Source organism: Primulina huaijiensis, chromosome 3 (genome assembly GCF_012295235.1).
Source record: "Primulina huaijiensis isolate GDHJ02 chromosome 3, ASM1229523v2, whole genome shotgun sequence".
Classification (NCBI taxonomy): domain Eukaryota; kingdom Viridiplantae; phylum Streptophyta; class Magnoliopsida; order Lamiales; family Gesneriaceae; genus Primulina; species Primulina huaijiensis.
Genome location: NC_133308.1, coordinates 18,277,224 through 18,301,274, shown reverse-complemented (window position 1 = coordinate 18,301,274; position 24,051 = coordinate 18,277,224). Strand labels below are relative to the sequence as shown.

Genomic DNA, 24,051 nt, shown 5'->3' with positions numbered 1-24,051 from the left:
GTCAAAAACTGTCGCTAATGGCGACGAGTTTTTCGACTACCGTCGCTATAATTCTTTATATACCGAAGTTCGCCAACAACTTACAACGATTTCCGCCTATTCGGATTTTTTAATTTTTAGCGGAACTCTATCAATTTTTTCGTATTTTCTGTTTTTTTACTTGTACTAACATTTGTTTGTATTAATTTCGTAGATTTACTCGTCGGTGTAATCTTTCAGCGTTACGTGGATCTGCATATCTTCGCGCACGTAAGATATTTAAAGTTTTTTTTTATCGAAAATTTAATATTTTTGGTGTATCGTATTTATGAACTTTTGCGTAGTATTTTGATGACTTTTAATTTTTTTTTACGGAAAACCGTAGCTTAATTAAGCTACGGTTCTTTACAAAACCGTCATTTTATATAGCGACGGTATTTCGAGAAACCGTCGCTTAATATAGCGAAAAACTCGTCGCTAGTATAGCGACGGTTGTTTAGAAACCGTCGCTTTCATTCAGCGACGGTTATGTAAAACTGTCGTTTAATATTAGCGACGGTTTGGTTTTACCCGTCGCTCAATTAGCGACGGTCTTGTTCAGAAAAACCGTTGCTACAGGCGACGGTTTTTGAGAAACCGTCGCTATTTTGAACCGTCGCTGCAAAATAGCGACGCGGCCTCCTGTTACGGTTTTTCAAACCGTCGCTTAACCCTTGTAGCGACGGTTTTGGCCGTCGCTAATTCCGTTTTTTTTTGTAGTGTTAGTTCACGGGTGTTGGTACAAAAGTAATGAATCCGACCTAATCATTATTTTTAATTATTATTTTTATAATATATAGAGATGGTAATGCGACGAATTTGACCAAACTCAATATCCGTTCTGTCTTGCAAATTCGATGAGTCCGAGACGGATTTGACCTGTGAATCCATCAATTTTTTATTTTTAAATATAAAATAAAAATGTTTAAAAATTAACTAATCATTTAAATAATTTTTCCACTTTATATTAATAATATTTAGTAACCAAAAATGTTATCACAAATTAAAATATAGAAATTTTTATTCAATTAATAATAAAAATAAATGTCTAATTATATGTATACATCTACTTGCGGGCCGGTCTGGCTAAAGCAAGGACCTGTCCCCGACCCGCTTGAGACCCATTTTAACATGTTTAACCGTTTAAACCCACCCCGGCTAATTCGGGTCGGGTCCATTGTCATTCCCAGCTGTATACACTCCAAACGGCCTAATTTTTAAGCATTCGTGCAATTGGAGAACCATGTCGGTTCCCTATATAACGATCATTTGAAAAGTGATAATCTCTATAAATCTTGTGGAGATCCCATTGCCACAAGTTGAAGGCTTGGCCGAAAATTGTGAAGCAACCATTGTTCTGCGGTTAAACGAAATACAGTTCTTGAAAAAAGCATAGACGTATTAGCTCAACCATTTGAAAATCTCGTGCAGAAGATTGTTCCAGACTTGATACTTTTCGACTTTGCTCCATATTGGATACCAGAGATTGGTACAAAATTTGGCGTCCCAACAGTGTTTTTCAGTGTATACACAGTTGATGCAATGGCTTTTATAGAGCCATCGGAGGAGCTCAAGACTGGTAATAGACGTCCAAGTCCAGAACATTTCACCATGCCACCTGATTGGATCTCTTTCCCTAGTCTCATAACAAGCAGACCAGATCATGCAACAAGGATGTGGACTAGCCTTAATTTCCCTGATGCATCAGGTGTGTCCAGTGGTATGGCAAAAAGCATAGAAGAATGCAGCTTCGTTGCATTCAGAAGCTGTGATGAGTTCGAGGGAGGGTACTTGAGTGTTGTACGAGAACTCTATCAAATGCCAGTTTTGCCAATAGGGGTACTTCCCTCGGTACCTGAAGAAAACAAGAGAGAGAGTAAAGTTAACTCAAACTGGTTCGATGCTTTCAAATGGTTGGATGGACAAAAGGATAAGTCTGTAGTGTTTGTTGGGTTCGGCAGTGAATACAAGATGCCCATCCAGCAGATACATGAACTTGCATTTGGAATCGAGCTTTCAAGATTACCTTTTGTCTGGATACTGGGGAAGCCACAAGAAGTAAACAGCTCAGACTTGCTCCCGCCTGGATTTGCTAACCGTACCTTAAGCCTAGGCATCGTTATTCAAGGATGGATGCCTCAACTGGAAATTCTTGCTCATTCTGCAGTTGGAGGATATCTCTTCTAATCTGGATGGGGCACCCTCGTTGAGTCTCTTGGCCTTGGACACCCTTTGATTCTTCTTCCAATGATAGCTGATCAAGGATTCAAAGCAAAGCTGTTGGTGGAAAAAGAAGTTGGCTATGAGGTACCAAGAAACGAAGATGGTTCATTTAGTCGTGACACTGTAGCAAGCTCAATTAGACTGGTTGCTGTGGCAGCGGAGGGGCAGAGGTTAAGGTCCAAGGCAACAGAAATGAGAGATTTTCAACCACCATGGGAACGAATGCCACATAAACAAATTTATCGAACATTGGGAAAAACATTGTGATTTAATGGGAAAAAAAAGAGAGGAAGAGGGACGTTCATCATTACGATAGTTGTCAAGTAGAAGTGCAATGATGTATGTAGCTTAGACATCCTAACAGACCGGTAAACTTGAACCTTGTTCTTACATTACCTTATCAATTCAATCAGCCACGTGGATTGTTCAATGTGCTCATCGATGCTTGACCATGAAATCTGGATCATCCAAGATACATTAGCATGGCGTACTTGTCCTATTCGAACCATTGTTTGAAACCAAACCTCTCTGCCACTATTCTTAAACAATTTAGAGCTTGATCTTATTTTCGCACTATTACATATAATAAAATAATAATCAAAATCAGATTCAATTGTCAATTACTTCTATCGAAATATAATTGACTAACGATTCCAAAAGAATTGGAGTTACATATATATGAAAGAACTTTTCAACCCCTTCATTTCTCACCATTAACTGATTCTTAGATCTATCACCCTCCCGGAATAATGTTATTTTTATATCTTGTTCATGAGATTGAACAAAATAAAGATATTTCTAGATTAGTGTGGCGACATTGTGCCAAAGAGATCCTATCAACTTATTGTGATCTGAGATAATAGGCTCATGACCATGATCTTATTTCATCATCGAGATACGAAATAAGACTCCATCTCCAAATTTATCTAAGACATAGCTCCCTTTTTTGTTTTGAAAGTGAAGCAGTGTCCAACCAAAACACCCAACAAAAAAAATGGGGAAGACAAAGCACGGGTAAAGTTCGACGATAAAATCTAGCGATTTCACATCACGTAGCGAAAATTGATTGGTGCTTACAATGTGAAACCATTTACAAAATATTTTTACCTTCGACGCGTAATATTACATGGTAAGAAGTTTATTAGCAAATACAGAAGAAAAGATATACATCAAGGAAAAATGCCCTCTCAAGGAAGCAGAGGGCAAACTGAAACTTTTAAAATGAAACAGTGCCCGATTTGAATTCAATCCAGATCTTCTGCTCTGCATAGTGTTTCGTCCCCTGTTGATGTACACGAATGACAGGCATCTTCGAATAAAATGACCAAATAGAGACAAGTCATTCATTTACATACAAGAACATGCTATGCATGGAGATGAGAAATCTGATGCAACACGATTATGGAGATGAGAGATTTGAAGCTGTAACCATTACATCTTCAAATTTTTGCAGTTGGTTTCTCGCAATATTCGGATGGGTCATAACAACGGAAGATAAGTCAAACACCAGTGACTTGGCCGTTGAACTTGAAATCTTTCAGCTTCATTTAGGCTTCCATTTAGAGGACTCAAAGGCAACAGTGACTGCCTAAGCTGCAAAAAGAGAAAAAGAAAAGGCATCGATACTAGCATCGGTAATAAATGAGAACTGGTATGCTTTAATGGAGATGTCTAACGCTAGATTTTTCACTAGTGTGCGAGGAAATAAGATAATTCACAGGCTACTTTATTAAATAGGCCATGATGAAGAACTAACCCAAGAAAAATTCAACTAAGAATGAGTGTGGGAAACCGAATGTACAATAACTCAATCCTGCAGCCTCAATCTATTGAAGAACACCAAGAAATGATATTCTGGGGCCCAATAAACAAAGCCTACAACTGGCCCTCCTTTGATGTGCTGCACAAATTGGTTAGAGGGCAACAGTCAGTGACAATGAGAGCCTAGCCAGTGGAAATAAAAAATAGTCACATCAAACCCACAATAAAAATCGTCAAACAGTTTAAACCTTTCCATCCAATATAACCAGTTCACCATCAACCCAACGAGGATTCTTAAATCCAGGCTCAGCTAGTCTTCCCTGTCCCTTGTATCGAGCAATCTGCATTGTGGTGCAAATTATGCGAAGCTGAAGAAAAAAAATGGTAGATAAAAGATTGAATGTCATGCTCAATGACATACCACCCCAAATTCTTCAGGGATTATCCCTTTATGCGGAAGCTGGTATCTTTTCCCAACTTTTGCACGGAATGCCACCTGAATAAAAATAGATCATTTACCTTTTGGGTAAGAAAAGAACAAAGGGGGTGAATGTCCCCGACCCTTGTTTTATGATCTGAACAGGAATGAGATAATGAGGCCGAATCAGTGAGCCATCAAGATGAACAATACAGTTCAAAGACTTGAACATAGTGACTGTTGACATGACTGATTCATGTTTAAAACATTTTGACAATGCCAAACATGCCCCAGATATTATGATAAATGGAACCACCATCTTTCTTGGAGTTGTGACTCCATGATCATCAATATTTTAATCATTCATGGGATAGATAATGCAGAATCATATAATAAATTATTCGAATGAGTTGATCACCTGGCCAGCTGGAACATAAGGATCCCCTGTTATTTTCACTGCTTCTACGAACTCATAAAATTCAATATTTGATGGCTTCTTTGAGCTACCATCCTCTTTCCACTGACCAAATCTTCGTTTCATATGAATGACTTCTGAAGTGTAAAGCCCGTGGGCACCGATGTATAGTCCTGATGATTTAACGTCCATAATAGAACAGTAAGATGCTTATAACATTAACAAACAATTTATGCAGTGTTTCCCTCTAAGTAATCTCAGTTGAAAAATAAAATTGATCACCATCTAATGGATCTGAAGATGATATATCAATCCGGTTGAATGCAGTTGACCCAGAGAGAGGCTGACGATTTCGGGCCTGACTGAGAGTTAGATTCATTAATTCACCGACATCTTTCAGGACCTATGTAGTTGAGATTGAAATTACGATCCAAAAGGAAAATAACAATATCACATGTAATGGATTAATGTACCATAACAATTCGAACTAACCTTCAACGGAATTTTCCCTTTCCCAATAGACCTCACAAGATCAAGCATAACATGGTCAATGCTGCGTTGACCATGAACCTTAGCTCTGTTTGTTAGTGGAGACCGTCCACCACTAGATATATGCTCTTTGGCCTCTTCTTCCACTGTAAATGTAAATGACCACATACCCTGTTTCTCAAGCCTTGCTGGTACTCGGAGCAAGTCTTTTATGTGAGTTCCACGAGAAATTCTAGGGATGAGACCACTACCAACAACTACCTCAACTGCGATTCGATTCCGCTCTTCATCCTCACTCACTCCACTACCAGCATGAAGTTCAATGTCACTCTGCTCATCATCATTGTCACTGTTGATTTCATCACCGGCATCTACATTCTCCAAGTCGTGGTCCTTCTCTTCCTCTTCATCTATTATCTGTTCAATCACCTTAGATATCATATCATTGTCAACCTTTTCTGCTGTTACTTTCACAACCTTGACTTTCACACCAGGAATCATGTCTCGCAAGACACTGTCAAAATCAGAATCATCATCCCTATCATCACCATCCTCAGAATTTTCAGGGCTTGTATCAAACAGCTCATGTTTGTTTTCTCCCGCATCGCGAGAGCCAAGGTTCTTTGTATTTCCTGATGAATTGAAGGATCGGGAATAAAGATCTTCAGGAGATCCCTTCCGCTTCAGGTATACAGCCTAAAAGCCAATTTATCGTTGAAATATTCATTCCAATGAAAAATACTATTTCACAGGTAATTTTCAGGAAAGAAGACAATCATGTTTTTTTAACATTCATGCATACAAAAATATTTTTCATGTTGATGAGCGCACAAACTTAAGCGAAAGACAACTTGAAGACAATACCGCCCCAACTATTGATTTCATTCGAATAAATAGACAAATAAATATTTTCAGAATTTGGTTTTATTGTAGTTTTGGGAAAAGACTTTTGGCAAATAACTTTGGGGGAAAGTTTTTGATAAATAAATGTATGTTTGGTATTGTTTTGCGGAAGTAAATATGTTATTATAGGTATGAAATGATGTCATAAATGAATAGTATATTTTGGATTATAATGTAATATAACAATAGAAAATTTCTGGAAATTGATTTTAAAAATTTAGTAAAGAATAACGATTATGTTGGAATACGTGCGAACGAGGAAAAATTGCTATCATGTGTTTTACTTTAGGGGATGAGAAATTGGTTCGTGTTAATAAAAACATTGTCATAATTTTTAAATGCAGTTATATTTCGACCAATAGAGCAGAAAACTATCCTGCATATTAACATGCTTACTGATCAAAACAGCCACAACAAATTATTTATTCTTCCTAGCACCCAGATGTTATTAATTACCTGAAGATGAGCGTTCACTACAGAAAGTATTATCACCGAATTTAAGAATACTAAAAAAGTATTAAAAAAATGAAGGATGAATTGGAAAGAATATTCCTCTATCACGTAATTGCATAAAACTCACCGAAAACATCAGCTGCAAATGAATAGAACATGTGCCATACAGATACTCAATAACTAGAAAATCAATAAAGAAGCTTAATGAAGAAAAGAGTACTTGCTGCTTATAATGGCCTTTCGCAGTGTTTGTGAGATAAACCTCAAACAGTGGGGAGCCATCCAATGCTGTAGCAAGCTGACTGCCAAGAAACACAATAGCATCAAAGCAGTTACTGGTGCATTTTAATCTAAATCATATCAGTGAAGCTTAAAATGGCAGATACTATCCCATTTCCGTTGAATGTAATATATTAGGCTATCTACTAAAGTATTGTTTCTTGACAAATCATAGTAACAAAAGCACTTTCTGAAAAGGTAAACTGAGCGAAAAATTTTTTGCTTCAGCAGAGTTGGCTCAAATTAACGTGTCCATGGTAAATTTACAAAGGGCTAGCAAGGACGCATTTAGATGAAAAAGATTTCATGTTTGATAAAAATTCTGATTAGGGCAAGTAATTTTACCGTGGACTGTAACTTCTGGCAATATATCTTCCATATTCTGCACGTATATGAATGATACGGCCATAAGGATCACTAGAATCTTCTGAAATTCCAGTCCACCATCCTACCTGTATAACAGGTTCAGACGAAAAAAATCAGAAACTAATCTAACATCTGACAACAAAAGCTGCAGCACCAAACAATATAAAATATGAACCGAGCATGCAGAGAGCCTGTGTTATCACATCTGACATGGAACAGATGCTGCAGCACCAAACATTCTAAAATAAGAACCAAGCATGCAGAGAGCCTATCTTCACTTCATCTTTATTAGTTAATTTTAGTGCTTTTGGTAAACAACGTGGATAGAATACTGAATACGCCTCTTCATTGCAATTGAATGACATAACTACCAAACTACAAGCAATATCATCGACAAATTTATGTTTATTATTGTCATTGATAAGATCAGATTGCAGAAAAATCTATTTCATTCAAACACACAAACCATTATTTGTTAGAAGCATAAAAGCAGTTTACATATTCCATAATAAGAAGACCCTTAAAAAGATTATCATTACTTGAGACACGGAAAACAAAGCGAAAAGGCTTTATGCAATATTGGCCACTCACCAATCCGGCACCAGCATAATCACGTAAAACAGATGCATCACCATAGCGTTCTTCCTCTACACACTTCTGCAATTACATTCAAAAATTATACGAGTGCACCAGTTAACAGAAGATCAAATGCGAATATAGATACATGTACATAACGGTGATGTATAATGTGGAGAAAAAACAGAGAAATTCTACCTTCAGATGAGATATCACTCTCCCAACAGTGTCATTTGTAGCAGCAGCGGCAATTGCAACCTTAAGAGTGGCAGCATCTTCATAATCCTCTCTCTTAATTGCACTTGCTAACTGAGACTGTTGTCAATAAGAACATCCATGTGACCATATTTGATAACAGAACCTAACTTGATGAAACTACTACTGATTCAAAGAAAAAATTGAATTCGTATACAGGAACAAAGCCGGTGAGCTCTTCCATACAAGTAGACAATATTCTTTCTTTCCTATGCAATAGATTTTATCCCAGAAATACATTCTCAAAACGTACCACCCTCTTCGGGAAAAAAAAAGATCTCAAAAACAACAAATTAAGCAGAAATCAACAAACTAAAATACCTTGAGGACTGAGACCATGCGCTCCTGCTCATCCACCTCCGCGAAATGCTTCCTCCATCTCTCCCAATCCCATTCCTCCTCTTCTTCCCCTCCCTCCACCACCGCAACACCAGCTTCCACTTTCCGATCAAAATAACCTTCTACCTGCTTAATCGCATTCCTTATCGTATCCTGCACGCCAAAATCCCACCATGGCGAATCGGAATTCACCCCATCACTAACGTTGTTGCAGCGGCAACAGAGAGTAGAATCGGGAAACCTAGGAAGAGCAATCGACGATGGCCTGCTGAATCTGAATCTGAATCTGGAATCGGAGAAGCTGGGCTTGTGGCGAGATAATGAAACCGTGGGCGGGCACATGGAGGCCATCATTAACAGTTTTACTGCTGTTTCAACTGTAGGAGGAGAACACGTGAAAGACGACGGATAAGGATGGTATCGATTTATCTTTTTTTTATTATTATTTATTTAATTTTATAGTGCTGACGTGGTATAGGAGGTGTAATATATGACAACCGTTCATATTTATTTATTAAAAAAAATAGCTCTGTCCATGTTTTGTTTTACAAAAATAATTTATTTTCAAGATAATTTAAATTTGTTGTTAATTAATTATAAACTAATTATTTAATGTCATTCCCTAATGATTGTGGATGAAAGAAATAATTAGCAGATACCAACACTATAATTTTACCATGAATGGTGTTTTGCTTAATAGAACTCGTAGAACCTGCGGTTGCTGTTGTTCGTGAGCTACAACCTCCTTCAACCTTTTTTTTTTGTCGTTTTCTTGTTTGGTAGAGCTCGTAGAACTCGATTCTAGCTCCATTTGAGTACATATGAAGCTATTGAAGGTATTTCTATAATCTAGGGTTTCGAATTTATGTTCTTAAAATCAATAGCCGGTCCAATTTTTTATATATGTTTTGTTGTTGGTTGTAGGTTTCAAGAGCAGCCAAATTCGAAAATTACGGTTAATGTTCGAGTTTTAGTACTATGTTTGATTAAATTCCAGAAAGGGTTTGATTTGGAATCACGAATTGGCATTTGAATAAAAGTTGTAGAGCTATGTGTTATCCTCGAAACGACGCCAAGATCGTTTAATTTCATTGAGAATCTAAATAGTTATGCACATTTTACTGAAGATTCATATGTGCTGAATTATGTCTGCGAGTGTGGGTTGATGCTGTGTGTTCTGGTGCATTCTGGGTGCAAACGATTATGATTTTGAATATTCTTTCAACAAGAAAAACTTATAAAATAAATATTTCTTTCATTTTCAATTGGAGGGACTTGATTTGAGTCAATAATGAGTTATATATGAATTTTATGCTATCAAGTGACGAATTTGGATTCTGTTTCAGGATTTACTGTATAGATTTGTTGTTTTGTGAGTGTTATCCTATCGAAATTATCAAATCTCATTTTGATTGAACTGCTGTTGTGGATTGTGTCGGGTCAACACTCGCATGTAGGTGTTTATGAATGCTGCAGCGTCGTCCGAGAACTTAATAAATATTGTTTGATAATTAATTGTAATTATAATAACCGGGCCTCACATCATGGTAACATTGCGTAAATCAGAATATGCTAGAACTAGAGTCTAGGACACTTGAGTCTTGACACTAAAATTTTCGTTGCGCTTGTCTATGCTAATTGTCAGTAGGGATGTCAATGGGGCGGGTATGACTAAACCCAAGACTCGTCCCATAAAAAAACTTTGACCCATTACCCTCCCCACCTCGGTTAAATATTCTTCGGACCTGCCCCACCCCGAATACGAAACGGGGCCGGGTAGACCCGAATTTTTTTTAAATGAAAACAGTAATCTTCTTCTCACATGACTGAATTATGAAACAAACAAGCTTTTAAATACAACATAATAGAAAACTAATTCATGTCATCGACCACACTTAATAATAAAAAACAAAGTATTTTCATGACATAAAGAATTACATAAAAAAAAAAGATACTAGCTCTCCAAAAAAATCTTGACATCCTAAAAAATAAGTCATAACAAAACTTAAAATCAGCAAGTAGGCAATATTCAGACACATTCTTCGAGATCATCTTCCTCTTCATCAAAAATGGTAGGACAAGTTGGTAAACTACTTGAAGAATTATCTACAAAATTAAACAGAGAAAGTACATTGAAAAAATAAAAGTGTAATTTAAAACTGTAAAATATGTAATTTAAAGAGAGAAAGTACAATAACGAAATTAAAATGAAAGTACAATAACAAATAAAACTGTGATTTATTTACGTTTCACCTCACCCCACAACCATCTTCGTGAGCACATCAATACCTCCAAAGTCGTTGGATTAAGCCTACTACAATGAGGACCAACTATTATTCCACTATTACTAAAAGCAGATTCAGATGAACAGTTGACACAAGAATAGCGAACACTGTTATGGTTGATGTGGGCTACTAAAAAATTTGAAAATTAATAAAACTAAAACCCTATAGTATTTATATCCACATATATAGGACGGGTATGGGGCGGATATTAACTGACCCATGACCCGCCCCGTACCCGGACGGGTCTAAAAAATTGGACCCGAGACCCGTTCCATGACCGATTTATTATGCCCAAACCCGCTCCATACGGGGTGGGTCCATTGCGGGTCTGGATACAACCCGGACCCATTGACATCCCCAATTGTCAGTATGTTTATATGCTTTTGTGGTTTGTTTACTTCGATTTTATTTACTGTTTTGTTATATTATATAGAATGAAAGTTGGCAGGAGTAGCAGTATTGGAAACCACTGTGAATGATGTTCATTTAAAAGTTGATCGATTTTTAGGTCAATTTGATAGATTGTATATTGATAGAATACTATTTAGATGGTATTATGTTGAAAAATGCAGTGATGGATTGAATTAATAGAATATATCGATTATCTAATTGCACGAGTCATTGATTATTAGAGTACTTGATTAAATATTGCCTCGTAGAAGAGAGTGAATCTTGGTACACCTACTATCGGAAAGTATCAGTACCGACTAATTGATTTGGTTAGAATCGTATAAGTAAAACTACCGTGATAGTTGGCATAGTCAACACAAAGTTGAAAACACATAAGTGCTCGACTTTAGTTATATGATAGAGTTGGTATGTTCAATGTTTTTGCTGCATGTCTTGACAAAAGATATCGGCACCAAGAAATGGAATGAATTTTTATTTATCAGTACAAAATTTTTGGAAGGAATAATTTTGTGATGTCTGCTAATTTTAAATAATGCTAGAAATTTTCTTTTTTGTAAGAAATTTTCAAAAATTATTTTTATCCATGTATGCAAGACTACTGGAAAATATAATTTGAAAATAACTGTAATCAAATGACAATTAAAAAACTGCAGTTTAAAAATTTGCCAACTCGGCCATCAATAAGGGGTGTAAAACTAAAACGAGTAAGAATCCTGAAAATCATCAACATATCATAGCCAACGTACAAAACCAATCATGTCTACTCAAAAACTCATAAAAACGTGATGTGCAAAAAAATATGGTCCTCGGGTCGTGTGCACACATCCAGCCCTGCCTACTCAGAATTCGACACCTCCAGCCTCTTCATCGATATGCTCACCTGTATCATTTACACCTAGTGAGTCTAAAGACTCAACACACCTATAACGTTATATCGAATACATATACATAACATGCAGCATTGAAAAGTACAGTAATCAATATACATTTCATGATCGTAGAAAGTCGTATCCATAATCGCAACCTGTCAAAGCATAATCATATTCATAACATATATCATCATTTCAACATATCTGTGTTCATTTTCTTAATTTGAATCCCGTTCGTCAGCTGTGACTTTCATATCATCGTATTAGGCGATGGATCTATCTACGTATAACCGCGGTACCCAGCGGCGAGGACATCAGCGACAGTATCACCCATCCACTGAGCCTTGGTCTTACATATCATCGTATTAACATGTCATCGTATTAGTCACAAACCAACTCTCATCCTTCAAAACATGTCATTATATTAATTACTTATAGAAATCGTGCATATACATAAATTTGCTTTAAAATCAAGCATGCAATTTTTTATAATTATGTAAAAATCATATACATGATACACAAACATTTAAAAACATGACAAATTGTGCTCAGGGCATTGCCAGGACTAAAAACTCAACTAGGGTGCAAAACGATCATTTTGCTCTCGGAAACCCAAAACGACCATTTTACCCCTAGACCTCAAAATTTCGACCTGAAGCTTACCAAACTCCTTAAAACACCTCAAAACATATTTAAAAGTATTTCTTAGACATAAACTCGAGCCCGTTTCAAAACTTAATCGATTCGTTTTAAAATTTGGATCGGGTCCCGGTTTTAACCCGAGTCAACCCGAAACTAAACCAAATATTTCCCAAACTCGAATAATGGCCTAAACCTACCCAACCCGCCTTAAAACCACACTTTCCATCCCACTAAGACCCACGAAAACAAGGCCACATGCTGCTGGAATTTTTTGCACAAAACATTTTCGAAACCCTAATACGCTAAAACTGAAAATTATCGACCCTAGGCTCTACCGGCTTGGACCAGGCTTGGACCCCTTTCTAGCCTACCTTAGGACCCTACTGGACCGACCTAACCTAAGCTCACAGCCCCATGCATGCTGCAACATGCCAACATCTGAGAAGCAACCCAAATCACTCACCCACGACCGCACCCTTTACACTCGGTCTATCGGCTTCGAGGACGGTTCCAGCAGTGGTCAAGCCTCCCTAGGCCTTGTCTCAGACCCACCAAGGTCTGGCCCATGGTCCATGGCTTGGTTCAGCCCTTGCACCGTCGGCTCAGCCTCTCACCCGATCCCTACCCAAAAACGGAGCCACCCCTTGAAAAAACACCTCTCGGCCCTCAACCTAAAGCGACCAACCCTCGACACCAGCCTTATGACTCCACCGTACCATCGAGTACAGCCCCTTAGTGACCAAAAACCGGCAGTCCCTCGCACAAATACATGAAAACGTGAGTTGCACACAAGATATACGTATATACGTGTCAAAACCTTTACAAAAACGATGCTATAGGAGGGACCAAAGAAATTTCATGCAAAAACATAAACAAAAGTATATAACATGAAGTAAATGATGAGAAAGGAGATACATGGCGTGCCTTAGCGTTTATATGATTAAAAAGACTTGAATAACTACGCGTGGGACGTGAACCGGAGAGGCAGGGAGAAGTTTTCTTGAAGAACAAGCAATGGCCGAGACCTAGCTGCTGAAAAACGATGGGGAGGGCTGCTGAAAAATGAAGGGGATGGCTGCTGCTATGTAGGTAGGTTTAGGGTTACTTAGTGATATGATTAAATAAAAAGTCTTAAGCATAAATGGGCCTTTAATTAGAATTAAATGGTTTAAAAGAGTTTTGAGTCCATTAAACAATAAAAAAAACCCAACAAGCCCGATAAAACTCCCGAAAAAATATTTCGTTTAGGTACGTTTTTGGAAATATTGCCCGAGCACTCAAAAAGTCCCCCGACTAACTAAAATTTGTGTACCGATTTAAAATATGACCCGAAGAGTAAAAATATCCAACCAAGACCCATTTTAGAAATTCTCCCTTAAATACACCTTATGTTAAATAATTAAAATTAATTATTTAATAAAAATATTTTTCCTAATTATCCCCGGTATCCGATCCTCGTTCGAGTGTGAAATGCAACTTAAAACTCTAATGCATGAAACTTTAATAAACCAAAAATTTAAAACACTTATTCATGTAAAAAATCATACATTTAATGCATTAAGATAATTTAATTAAAATCCAAAAGAAGTTGAAAATTTGCACGCATGTGGTTCACTTGAACTTCAAATTTTCGAGACGTTATAAATTCCATAGGATTTGATAGCGTGAGTTGATGTATGATATATGTTCTATCAAATTAGTCTACTTAACTCTTGAGAAAATAACAGGCTAAGTAAAGCGAATATGAGTAGTTAATATCTTAAAGTAAATTCTTTGTCTTCAAATTTTCGAGACGTTATAAATTCCATAGGATTCTCAAGCCAGGATTTTGTTAGTTTTATCTATCGAAATGACTTGGTCTTGAGAATCTAGTCATGAAGGATTTGTTGTATAGGTTATTGATTTGTCACATGATGAACGAAAAATATATGAAAATTTGTTAACATTAGTAAATCGGTTCACATGATGAACGAAAAATATATGAAAATTTGTTAACATTAGTAAATCGGTTACCATCGAGCCTTTCTGTAAATTGATAAAGTTTATTCTGATCATTTTATTTGTAAGGTCCAGGAATTTAATTCGCGTAACCTAAGTGCATGCAATCTAGGATTTTTATTTTTAATTATATGCTTAATTATTTTTATCCATTTTATGCATAATTCATGCATAATAGGATTTAATTCATGAAATTTTCAGAAATTCATGCATTAGGGTTTCTAGGTGCATTTCAAACTCGAAAGAGAAACGGAGACCGGAGAATTTTCAGTAAAATTGTTTTAGTACACTATTTATTTATAAATTAATCTAAAACATTTTTAAGTGTATTCTTCGAAAATAAGATTTTATTGGGTATTTTTATCCGCATGACTTTATTTTTAACGGTACGTGAGTTTTATCGAATCGAGTGACTTTTTAAGGGTTCAGCTAATATTTCCAAAATTTTTTCAACACGAAATATTTTACGGGAGTGTGTTTGGATTTTTTGGGCTCGCTTTTAAGCTTTTTGGACCTAAAATTCTTCTTAGCTTTTAACTAAACATTTTAGAACCCATTAACTAATTGTTTATTATATAACTAAGCACCTAAGTGTCATTAACCTAAACCTAATTATTTTCTTAGCCGACACCCTCATTCAAAATTCCCCACCCTCGGTTTCAGAACTCAGCAGCTCAAGGAAAAACTTCGGCCTCCATTTCTTGCGTAGGAGAATTTCACCGGTGTCTCCCACTTCTTGTTTGTTCTTCAAGCATCGATAAGGCACGCATTGTACCATCCTTTTACGCATCAAACACGCTATATACTTGCTGTAATATATATATGCATATTTGTGAACTTTCCGATCCAAGCGTGAGTTGTATTCTTTTGGTTTGTCACTCACTTTTTTCATTCAGTTGGTGCAAGAAGTCTGCTGTAGGGGTGTTCGAAGGCTGTTATCACCGTAAGGAGTGGAATGGTAGGCTGGAAACGAGGTCATCACAGCACTTTGTAAGGGTGGTCTCGGCTCATGTTTATTGGTTCGGTAATGGGTTTGGTTGATGTAAGGAGGATTCGGCTATGCATGGACTCGAACCCAGCCATGGTTTAGACCTGGTAGTATCTAGTGAGATGTCAGGAAGGAGTCATGGGTGTTTGGTTGAGGGAGAAGCCGATCCTCGGAAGCATGGCGTGCATCGAGAGGGAGGTGATATAGTTTCGGCTGGTTTTAGACGCGTGGATGTGCAGCGGCTTTTGCTTGGGTTTGGCTTAGTTTAGAAGGGTAGTTAAGTTCCTAATGGTGAGTTAAATGGTTGGACAGGTGGTTGTAGATGGGAGGACCGAAAGAATTATGGTTTGGGGGCCATGTGTTGTAATGTGATTTTAGGAATGGGTTGTCCGAGAGTTAGGTAAATTTCTGGAATTTTTCAGCTGTGTGTTAGGGGGCTAATGACATGGTTTTAGGAACATTTTAGCGTTTTTAAGGTATGAAAAAAATTTGGGAAAAATTTGATTAAGTTTCGAGTCAATTCGGGTTAAAACCGGGACCACCGTCCAAGTTTTAAAACGAGTCGGTTAAGTTATGATTTTGGCTTGGGTTTACGTATAAGATTACTTTTAAAAATGTTTTGGGACATTTTAAGGAGTTTGGTAAGTTTCGGGTCAATTTTAGAGGTCCAGGGTTGAAACGATAATTTTTGGGTTTCCGGGGGCAAGATTTTGGTCATGGCAGCGCCCGGAGCACCGATTTATGATATTTTAAATGTTATCCATCACGTTTATGATTTTTACGCTATTATGATGATTATGATGCATGCTTGATTTAAAAGAAAAATTTCGTATTTCCCTGCTTTTATTTAAGTGATGAACATGATGACACGTTTTGAAGGAAGTAATTTAGTTGTCACTAACACGATGACATGTACGGCCCGGACTCAGTGGGCGGGTAATGCCGTCACTGATGATCCTCGCCGTCGGGTACCGCGATTGCACGTAGATGGATCCATCGACTGACATGATCACACGATGACAGGAAAGTCACAACTAATGAACGGAATTCAAATTAAGGAATTTAACACGTATATGCTGATACGATTTTACATGCTATGATTTTTACCATGTTTTGTCAGGACACATTTATGTATACGATTTTACTGCTGACATGAAATGTATGTTAATTATGCTATTTTTCAATGCTGTGTGCTACATATATGTATTTGTTATTACTGGTACAAGTGTGTTGAGTCTTTAGACTCACTAGGTGTGTGTGATGCAGGTGAGCATTTTGAGCAGGAGACAGGAGGTGCTGAAATCTGAGTAGGCAGCCCTGGTGCGGTGACATAACCTGAGGACCGCACGTTTTTCCGCACTTTTGAGTTATTGTTTTGGAGAGGAGTTAAATATTTTATTTACGTTGAGGATTTTCACAATTTCTACTCATTATTGTTTACATTGTTGTTGGTTATTTTTTTTAACTGCGATATTTTATTGACAAATAAACACCATTATTTCAAATGTTATTTTGTAATGACGAACTTTTAAAAAAAATATTTCCGCATTTTAAAACGAGTAGAAGTTTCAGTTGGTATCAGAGCAAGGGTCCTGTATAGAATTATGCAACCGCCAGCTTCTGCCGCTCAGTCTTCAAAGCCTCAAGTCTGTAAGCTTTACGATTTAAATGTTTTAAAGGATTTATTGTTATCACCTGCATGATTTCATGATTTACGCATTATGATGATTTATTGCTTATGTTTTAACTGTTTTTCGATTTAAGGTCCATTATTTTCAAAACTAGATTAATTGCATGATGTGTTACGTTTTATTTGGACTGTATTCAGATATGCCTCCTAGACGCGAGCCTAGGATGGTCAGAGTGAACGATATCCCTGAGGGTGGCAGAGGACCTCCACCACCACCGCCGCCAGGGGACCCAGCTACTCGAGTCCTAGAGGGTATGGCTAGACTATTGGAGCAGGTACAGCAGGCTGATATCTTTGAGCAGTTCCGTAGGCTCAACCCGAACGAGTTCCGGGGAACCACATATCCATTCGTAGCTGAGGGGTGGATCAGATCGCTGGAGCTTCACTTCGATTACCTCCAGATTAGGGATGGCGACTGGGCCAGGTGCGCCATTTATATGCTGATGGATGATGCGTCCTTGTGGTGGGAGGGAGCCGCACATGCAGTGGATGTGGCTACTCTCAGGTGGGCCAAATTCAGAGAGCTATTCTTCCGGAAGTATTTCTCAGCTGACGTCAGGGGCCGCCTGACGAGAGAGTTCATGAGCCTCAGACATGCAGATTTATCAGTGGCGGAGTTCATCCGCAAGTTTGATAGGGGCTGCTACTTCTTGCCCATGATAGCAGGGGATGCCGCCCAGAAGCTGAGGCATTTCCTTGATGAACTGAGACCTACTCTCCGCCGAGACGTCATGCTGATGAGGCCGGCAAGTAATGATGAAGCCACTGCTTGTGCTTTTCAGGCAGAGCAGGCCTTGCAAGATATAGATTTTGAGATGCAGCGGAAGCGGCATCAGGCCCAGTCCAGTGCACAGCCACAGAAGAAGCAGTACACAGGGCCACAGAGACAGCAGAGGCAGCAGAAGCCCCAGGGACAACACAGGGGGCTAGGACAGCAGCGACCACCCCCGGCACCAGGGGCTCCTCGGCAGGACGGAAGACCACCGTGTTAGCAGTGCAACAAATATCATTATGGAAAATGTATGTGGGGCACCTACAGGTGCTTCGTAGGCAAACCGGAGGGGCACAAGGCTGCAGATTGCCCTCAGAACAAGGGTCCCACTATCGGCAGGGCTTATGTGATGCATGCAGAGGAGGCGGAGGTAGTGTCAGACTCGACATTGATTACTGGTAACCATTTTATTTAAGATTTTAATTTCGCATGATTGTTTGGGTTTAATGCTTGTTTGATGACTAAATTATTGGGATTGATAACATAGAAGAAATTAGGATGCATGCTCTACCCATTTGAAATTAAGAATTTAATTGTTCGACCTGAAAATTTTAGGGACCCAACTGTTATAATGAGTAGATTAAGGACCAAAATGCAATTTTCGCAACTTTAAGGGGTTAATTTGCAATTTTTGAACTTTTCTGAAATTGAATTTCGAATTTTGAGGATCGATATTTGGGTTAAGTCAGTGATTTTTTGAGGATTTTTGGTTAACTGCCGATAAGGAATTCTTTAAGTTCAACAGTATTATATTTGATGGTATGTTTTGTCGCAGGGAGGATATATTTTACAGGTGTAGCCACGCATGCATTGTTAGACTCAGGGGCTACGAATTCGTTTATATCCGAATCTTTCGTGAAGAGCAACAGATTCAGGATTTAGGGTATCGATCCCATCCGGGGACCAGATGTTCACATCCCGGATAGTGAGAGGATTGGAGCTCAGATTGCAGCAGAAGGCAGTACAGGCAGACCTGATAGTATTACCGCTGCAAGAGTTCGATATCATACTAGGCATGGACTGGCTCTCTTCTCATGGAGCAGTCATAGATTTTCGTCAGAGGTCAGTGTCTGTCAGACCTTCAAGTGGGAAGTCGTTTGTATTTGAGGCAGCTAGACATCAGCAGTTCCCGCACGTCATTTCTTGCATGTGTGCGAGGAAGCTTATCAGGAGAGGCTGCTAGGCGTTCCTAGCCAGCATTGTATCAGTGTCAGAGCTAGTCAGTCAGAGGCCGAAGGATGTAGATGTGGTCAGCGAGTTCTCCAGCGTGTTCCCTGACGATGTTTCAGGCATTCCACCAAACAGAGAGGTGGAATTCTCTATTGAGCTCATGCCCGGGACTGTGTCGATATCTAAGGAACCCTACCAATTAGCGCCTGCAGAGATGAAGGAGCTCAAGGATAAGATCCAGGATCTATTGGATAAGGGTTTCATTCGCCCTAGTTTTTCTCCATGGTACGCTCCAGTGCTGTTTGTTAGGAAGAAGGATGGCAGCATGCGACTATGCATTGATTACAGAGAGCAGAACGGGGTCACATTGAAGAATAAGTATCAATTGCCTAGGATCGAGGACTTGTTTGATCATCTTCAGGGCGCCTCAGTGTTTTCCAAGATAGACCTTCGATCCAGATACCATCAGCTGAAAGTGAAAGAGTCAGATGTGCATAAGACAACTTTCTGGACACGTTAAGGGCACTATGAGTTCTTGGTGATGCCATTCGGTTTGACGAACGCGCCAGCGATCTTCATGGATCTCATGAATCACGTGTTTCAGCTATTCTTGGACCAGTTCGTCATAGTCTTCATTGACGATATCCTGATCTATTCGAAGAGCAGGGAGGAGCACAGTCATCAATTGAGGACAGTATTGCAGACTCTACAGGATAGACGACTGTATGCCAAGTTCAGCAAGTATGAGTTCTGGCTCGACAGGGTGGCATTCTTGGGCCAGATTGTATCTCAGGATGGCATAGAGGTCGACCCCAGCAAGGTAGAGGCAGTCAGAGACTGGCCAGTTTCGAAGAGTGTGACAGAGATCTGCAGTTTCTTGGGATTCGTAGCTTATTACAAGAAGTTTATCCAAGGCTTCTCTTCGATTGCAGTACCTTTGACCGCCTTGACAAAGAAAAATGCCAAGTTCATCTGGGGATCTGAGTGTCAGGAGAGTTTTGACAGGTTAAAGCAGGCCTTGACCACAGCGCCAGTGCTAGCTATGCCATCAGGGCAGGGAGAGTTTGTGGTGTATACAGATGCATCGAAGATTGGTTTGGGCGCAGTTCTGATGCAGTAGGACAGAGTGATAGTCTATGCGTCCAGACAGCTGAAGATTCATGAGAAGAATTATCCAACTCATGACTTGGAGCTAGCAGCAGTGGTATTTGCCCTGAAGATCTGGAGACACTATCTGTATGGGGAAAAGTGCAGGATTTTCACAGATCATAAAAGCCTGAAGTACTTCTTCACTCAGAAGGAACTGAATATGCGACATAGGAGGTGGCTTGAGCTGGTGAAGGATTATGATTTTGACATTAGCTACCATCCGGGTAAGGCTAATGTAGTTGCCGACGCTCTGAGCAGGAACCACGCAGTGTTAGCCCATCTGTCAGTACAGAGACCGTTGTAGGCTGAGATTCAGAGATTTGAGCTTGCAGTTTATGCCAGGGGAGAGGCCCCGAATCTTGCTACTCTGACAGTACAGCTAACTCTTAGAGACAGAATCCGAGAGAAGCAGACTTCTCATGAGCAGTTAAAGAAGTGGAAACAAAGGGACGAGGCTAAGGGCCAGAGACTGTATGCAGTTGTGGATGGCATAGTCAGATATAGAGACCGCCTATGGGTTCCTAACAGTGATTCCCTCCGAGCAGATATCTTGAGTGAGGCCCACAACACCCCGTACTCTATCCATCCAGGGAGTACGAAGATGTATAAGGATTTACAGACTCTTTACCGGTGGCCTGGTATGAAGCGAGATATTATGCGATTCATCTCCGAGTGTTTGACTTGTTAGCAGGTTAAGGCAGAGCATCAGAGACCTGCAGGGAAGCTAAGACCACTCCTTATTCTCGAGTGTAAATGGGAGAACAGTACTATGAATTTCGTGACAGGGCTTCCGAGGACTGCTGGAGGATTCAACGCCATCTGGGTGATTGTTGATCGGCTCACTAAGTTAGCTCATTTCTTACCGATCAGGAAGACATTCACCATGACTCAGTACGCAGAGCTGTACATCAGAGAGATAGTCAGACTGCATGAGATTCCAGTGTCCATCATGTCAGACAGGGATCCGAGATCTATGTCTGCATTCTGGAAGTGTTTTCACCAGGCTTTGGGTACGAAGTTACTGTTCAGTACAGCATTCCATCCTCAGACAGACGATCAGTCAGAGAGGGTGATACAGATTCTGGAGGACCTACTCCGAGCTTGCATGATCAACTTCCAGGGCAGCTGGGAGCCGAAGTTACCTCTTGTGGAGTTCACATACAACAGTTATCAAGAATCGATAGGTATGGCTCCATACGAGGTACTTTACGGGAGGAAGTGCAGATCGCCAGTATACTGGGATGAGGTAGGAGAGCGAGCAGAGTTGGGTCCGGATATTGTCAGATAGACAGCAGATCTAGTGGCCAGGATTAGGGACCGAATGGAGACTGCACAGAGCCGTCAGAAGATTTATGCTGATCAGAGACGGCGAGATCTTGAGTTCGCAGTAGGGGATCACGTTATTGTGACGGTCGCACCTATGAAAGGTGTGGTGAGGTTCGGAAAGAAGGGCAAGCTCAGCCCTAGATTCATCGGACCATTTGAGATCCTAGAGAGGGTTGGGACACTCGCTTACGGAGTTGCTTTACCGTCGAATCTGACGAGAGTTCATAACGTGTTCCACGTCTCCATGCTGCGAAAGTACAGGTCGAATCCTTCACATCTGCTTAATTATGAGCCACTTCAGCTGACACCACACCTATCTTTTGAGGAGAGACCTACGCAGATTCTGGACACAGGAAAGGAGACTCCGAAACAAGGTGATCCAGATGGTCAAGGTCAAGTGGCTGAATCATTCTGAGGATGAGGCTACTTGGGAGACCAAGACCGAGATGAGGAGTCGCGAACCGGAGTTATTTCGGTACGTTCTAAATTTCGAGGACGAAATTTAATTTAAAGGGGGGAGAGTTGTAAGGTCCAGGAATTTAATTCGCGTAACCTAAGTGCATGCAATCTAGGATTTTTATTTTTAATTATATGCTTAATTATTTTTATGCATTTTATGCATAATTCATGCCTGATAGGATTTAATTCATGAGATTTTCAGAAGTTCATGCATTAGGGTTTTTAGTTGCATTTCAAGCTCGAACAAGAAACGGAGACCGGAGAATTTTAAGGAAAATTGTTTTAGTATACGATTTATTTTTATAAATTAATTTAAAACGTTTTTAAGTGTATTCTTCAAAAATGGGATTTTATTGGGTATTTTTATCCGCATGATTTATTTTTAACGGTACGTGAATTTTATCTAATCGGGTGACTTTTTAAGGGTTAGGCTAATATTTCCAAAACTTTTTCAACACGAATTATTTTACAGGAGTGTGTTTGGATTTGATGGGCCCGTTTTTAAGGTTTTTGGGCCTAAAATTCTTCCTAGCTTTTAACTAAACATTTTAGGGCCCATTAACTAATTGTATATTATATAACTAAGCACCTAAGTGTCATTAACCTAAACCTAATTATTTTCTTAGCCGACACCCTCATTCAAAATTCCCCACCCTCGGTTTCAGAACTCAGCAGCTCAAGGAAAAACTTCGGCCTCCATTTCTTGCGTAGGAGAATTTCACCGGTGTCTCCCACTTCTTGTTTGTTCTTCAAGCATCGATAAGGCACGCATTGTACCATCCTTTTACGCATCAAACACGCTATATACTTGCTGTAATATATATATATGCATATCTGTGAACTTTCCGATCCAAGCGTGAGTGCACTTGGTTTACGTTTTCTCAAATGATTCTTGTATTCTTTTGGTTTGTCACTCACTTTTTTCATTCAGTTGGTGCAAGAAGTCTGCTGTAGGGGTGTTCGAAGGCTGTTATCACCGTAAGGAGTGGAACGGTAGGCTGGAAACGAGGTCATCACAGCACTTTGTAAGGGTGGTCTCGGCTCATGTTTATTGGTTCGGTAATGGGTTTGGTTGATGTAAGGAGGATTCGGCTATGCATGGACTCGAACCCAGCCATGGTTCAGACCTGGTAGTATCTAGTGAGATGTCAGGAAGGAGTCATGGGTGTTTGGTTGAGGGAGAAGCCGATCCTCGGAAGCATGGCGTGCATCGAGAGGGAGGTGATATAGTTTCGGCTGGTTTTAGACGCGTGGATGTGCAGCGGCTTTTGCTTGGGTTTGGCTTAGTTTAGAAGGGTAGTTAAGTTCCTAATGGTGAGTTAAATGGTTGGACAGGTGGGTGTAGAAGGGGGGACCGAAAGAATTATGGTTTGGGGGCCATGTGTTGTAATGGGATTTTACGAAATGGGTTGGCCGAGAGTTAGGTGAATTTCTGGAATTTTACAGCCGTGTGTTAGGGGGCTAATGACATGGTTTTATGAACATTTTAGCGTTTGTAAGGTATGAGAAAAAGTTGCAAAAAATTTGATTAAATTTCGAGTCGATTCGGGTTAAAACCGGGACCCTGGTCCAAGTTTTAAAACGAGTCGGTTAAGTTCTGATTTTGGCTTAGGTTTACGTCTAGGATTACTTTTAAAAATGTTTTCGGACATTTTAAGGAATTTGGTAAGCTTCGGGTAAATTTTAGAGGTCCAGGTTTGAAACGCTAATTTTTGGGTTTCCGGGGGCAAAATGGTCATTTTGCACCCGGGGTGAGATTTTGGTCATGGCAGCGTCCGGAGCACCAATTTATGATAT

The 24,051-nt window shown here is 39.4% G+C and overlaps 2 protein-coding genes across 2 annotated transcripts; one reads left to right on the top strand and one right to left on the bottom strand.

The window, feature by feature from the left end:
- Nucleotides 1–1,312: 1,312 nt before the first annotated feature.
- On the top strand, nt 1,313–2,755 carry LOC140972195 (UDP-glycosyltransferase 91C1-like). Its single transcript, XM_073434655.1, has 2 exons — nt 1,313–1,597; nt 1,727–2,755. Exons 1-2 carry the CDS (start codon nt 1,561–1,563, stop codon nt 2,203–2,205), a joined length of 516 nt encoding a protein of 171 aa, XP_073290756.1. The 5' UTR covers nt 1,313–1,560; the 3' UTR covers nt 2,206–2,755.
- Nucleotides 2,756–3,256: 501 nt separating this feature from the next.
- LOC140973564 (protein EXECUTER 1, chloroplastic-like) lies at nt 3,257–8,913 on the bottom strand. Its single transcript, XM_073436475.1, has 12 exons — nt 8,478–8,913; nt 8,100–8,216; nt 7,917–7,982; nt 7,305–7,411; nt 6,901–6,982; nt 5,328–6,020; nt 5,118–5,238; nt 4,839–5,008; nt 4,424–4,498; nt 4,251–4,343; nt 3,998–4,141; nt 3,257–3,834 (listed from the first exon to the last, which is right to left on the bottom strand). Exons 1-11 carry the CDS (start codon nt 8,847–8,849, stop codon nt 4,049–4,051), a joined length of 1,989 nt encoding a protein of 662 aa, XP_073292576.1. The 5' UTR covers nt 8,850–8,913; the 3' UTR covers nt 3,257–3,834; nt 3,998–4,048.
- Nucleotides 8,914–24,051: the final 15,138 nt, after the last annotated feature.

What these genes read in the sequence shown, in the direction of transcription:
- LOC140972195 (XM_073434655.1), top strand. Translation starts at nt 1,561, where the DNA reads ATGGCTTTTATAGAGCCATCGGAGGAGCTCAAGACTG. An exon ending in ATCGGAGGAGCTCAAGACTG is followed by an intron (nt 1,598 to 1,726) that starts GTAATAGACGTC and finishes CTGATGCATCAG; the next exon opens with GTGTGTCCAGTGGTATGGCA.
- LOC140973564 (XM_073436475.1), bottom strand. Translation starts at nt 8,849, where the DNA reads ATGATGGCCTCCATGTGCCCGCCCACGGTTTCATTATCTCGCCACAAG. An exon ending in GCCAGAAGTTACAGTCCACG is followed by an intron (nt 6,983 to 7,304) that starts GTAAAATTACTT and finishes GTTTCTTGGCAG; the next exon opens with TCAGCTTGCTACAGCATTGG. An exon ending in TGGTTATATTGGATGGAAAG is followed by an intron (nt 4,142 to 4,250) that starts GTTTAAACTGTT and finishes CAATTTGTGCAG; the next exon opens with CACATCAAAGGAGGGCCAGT.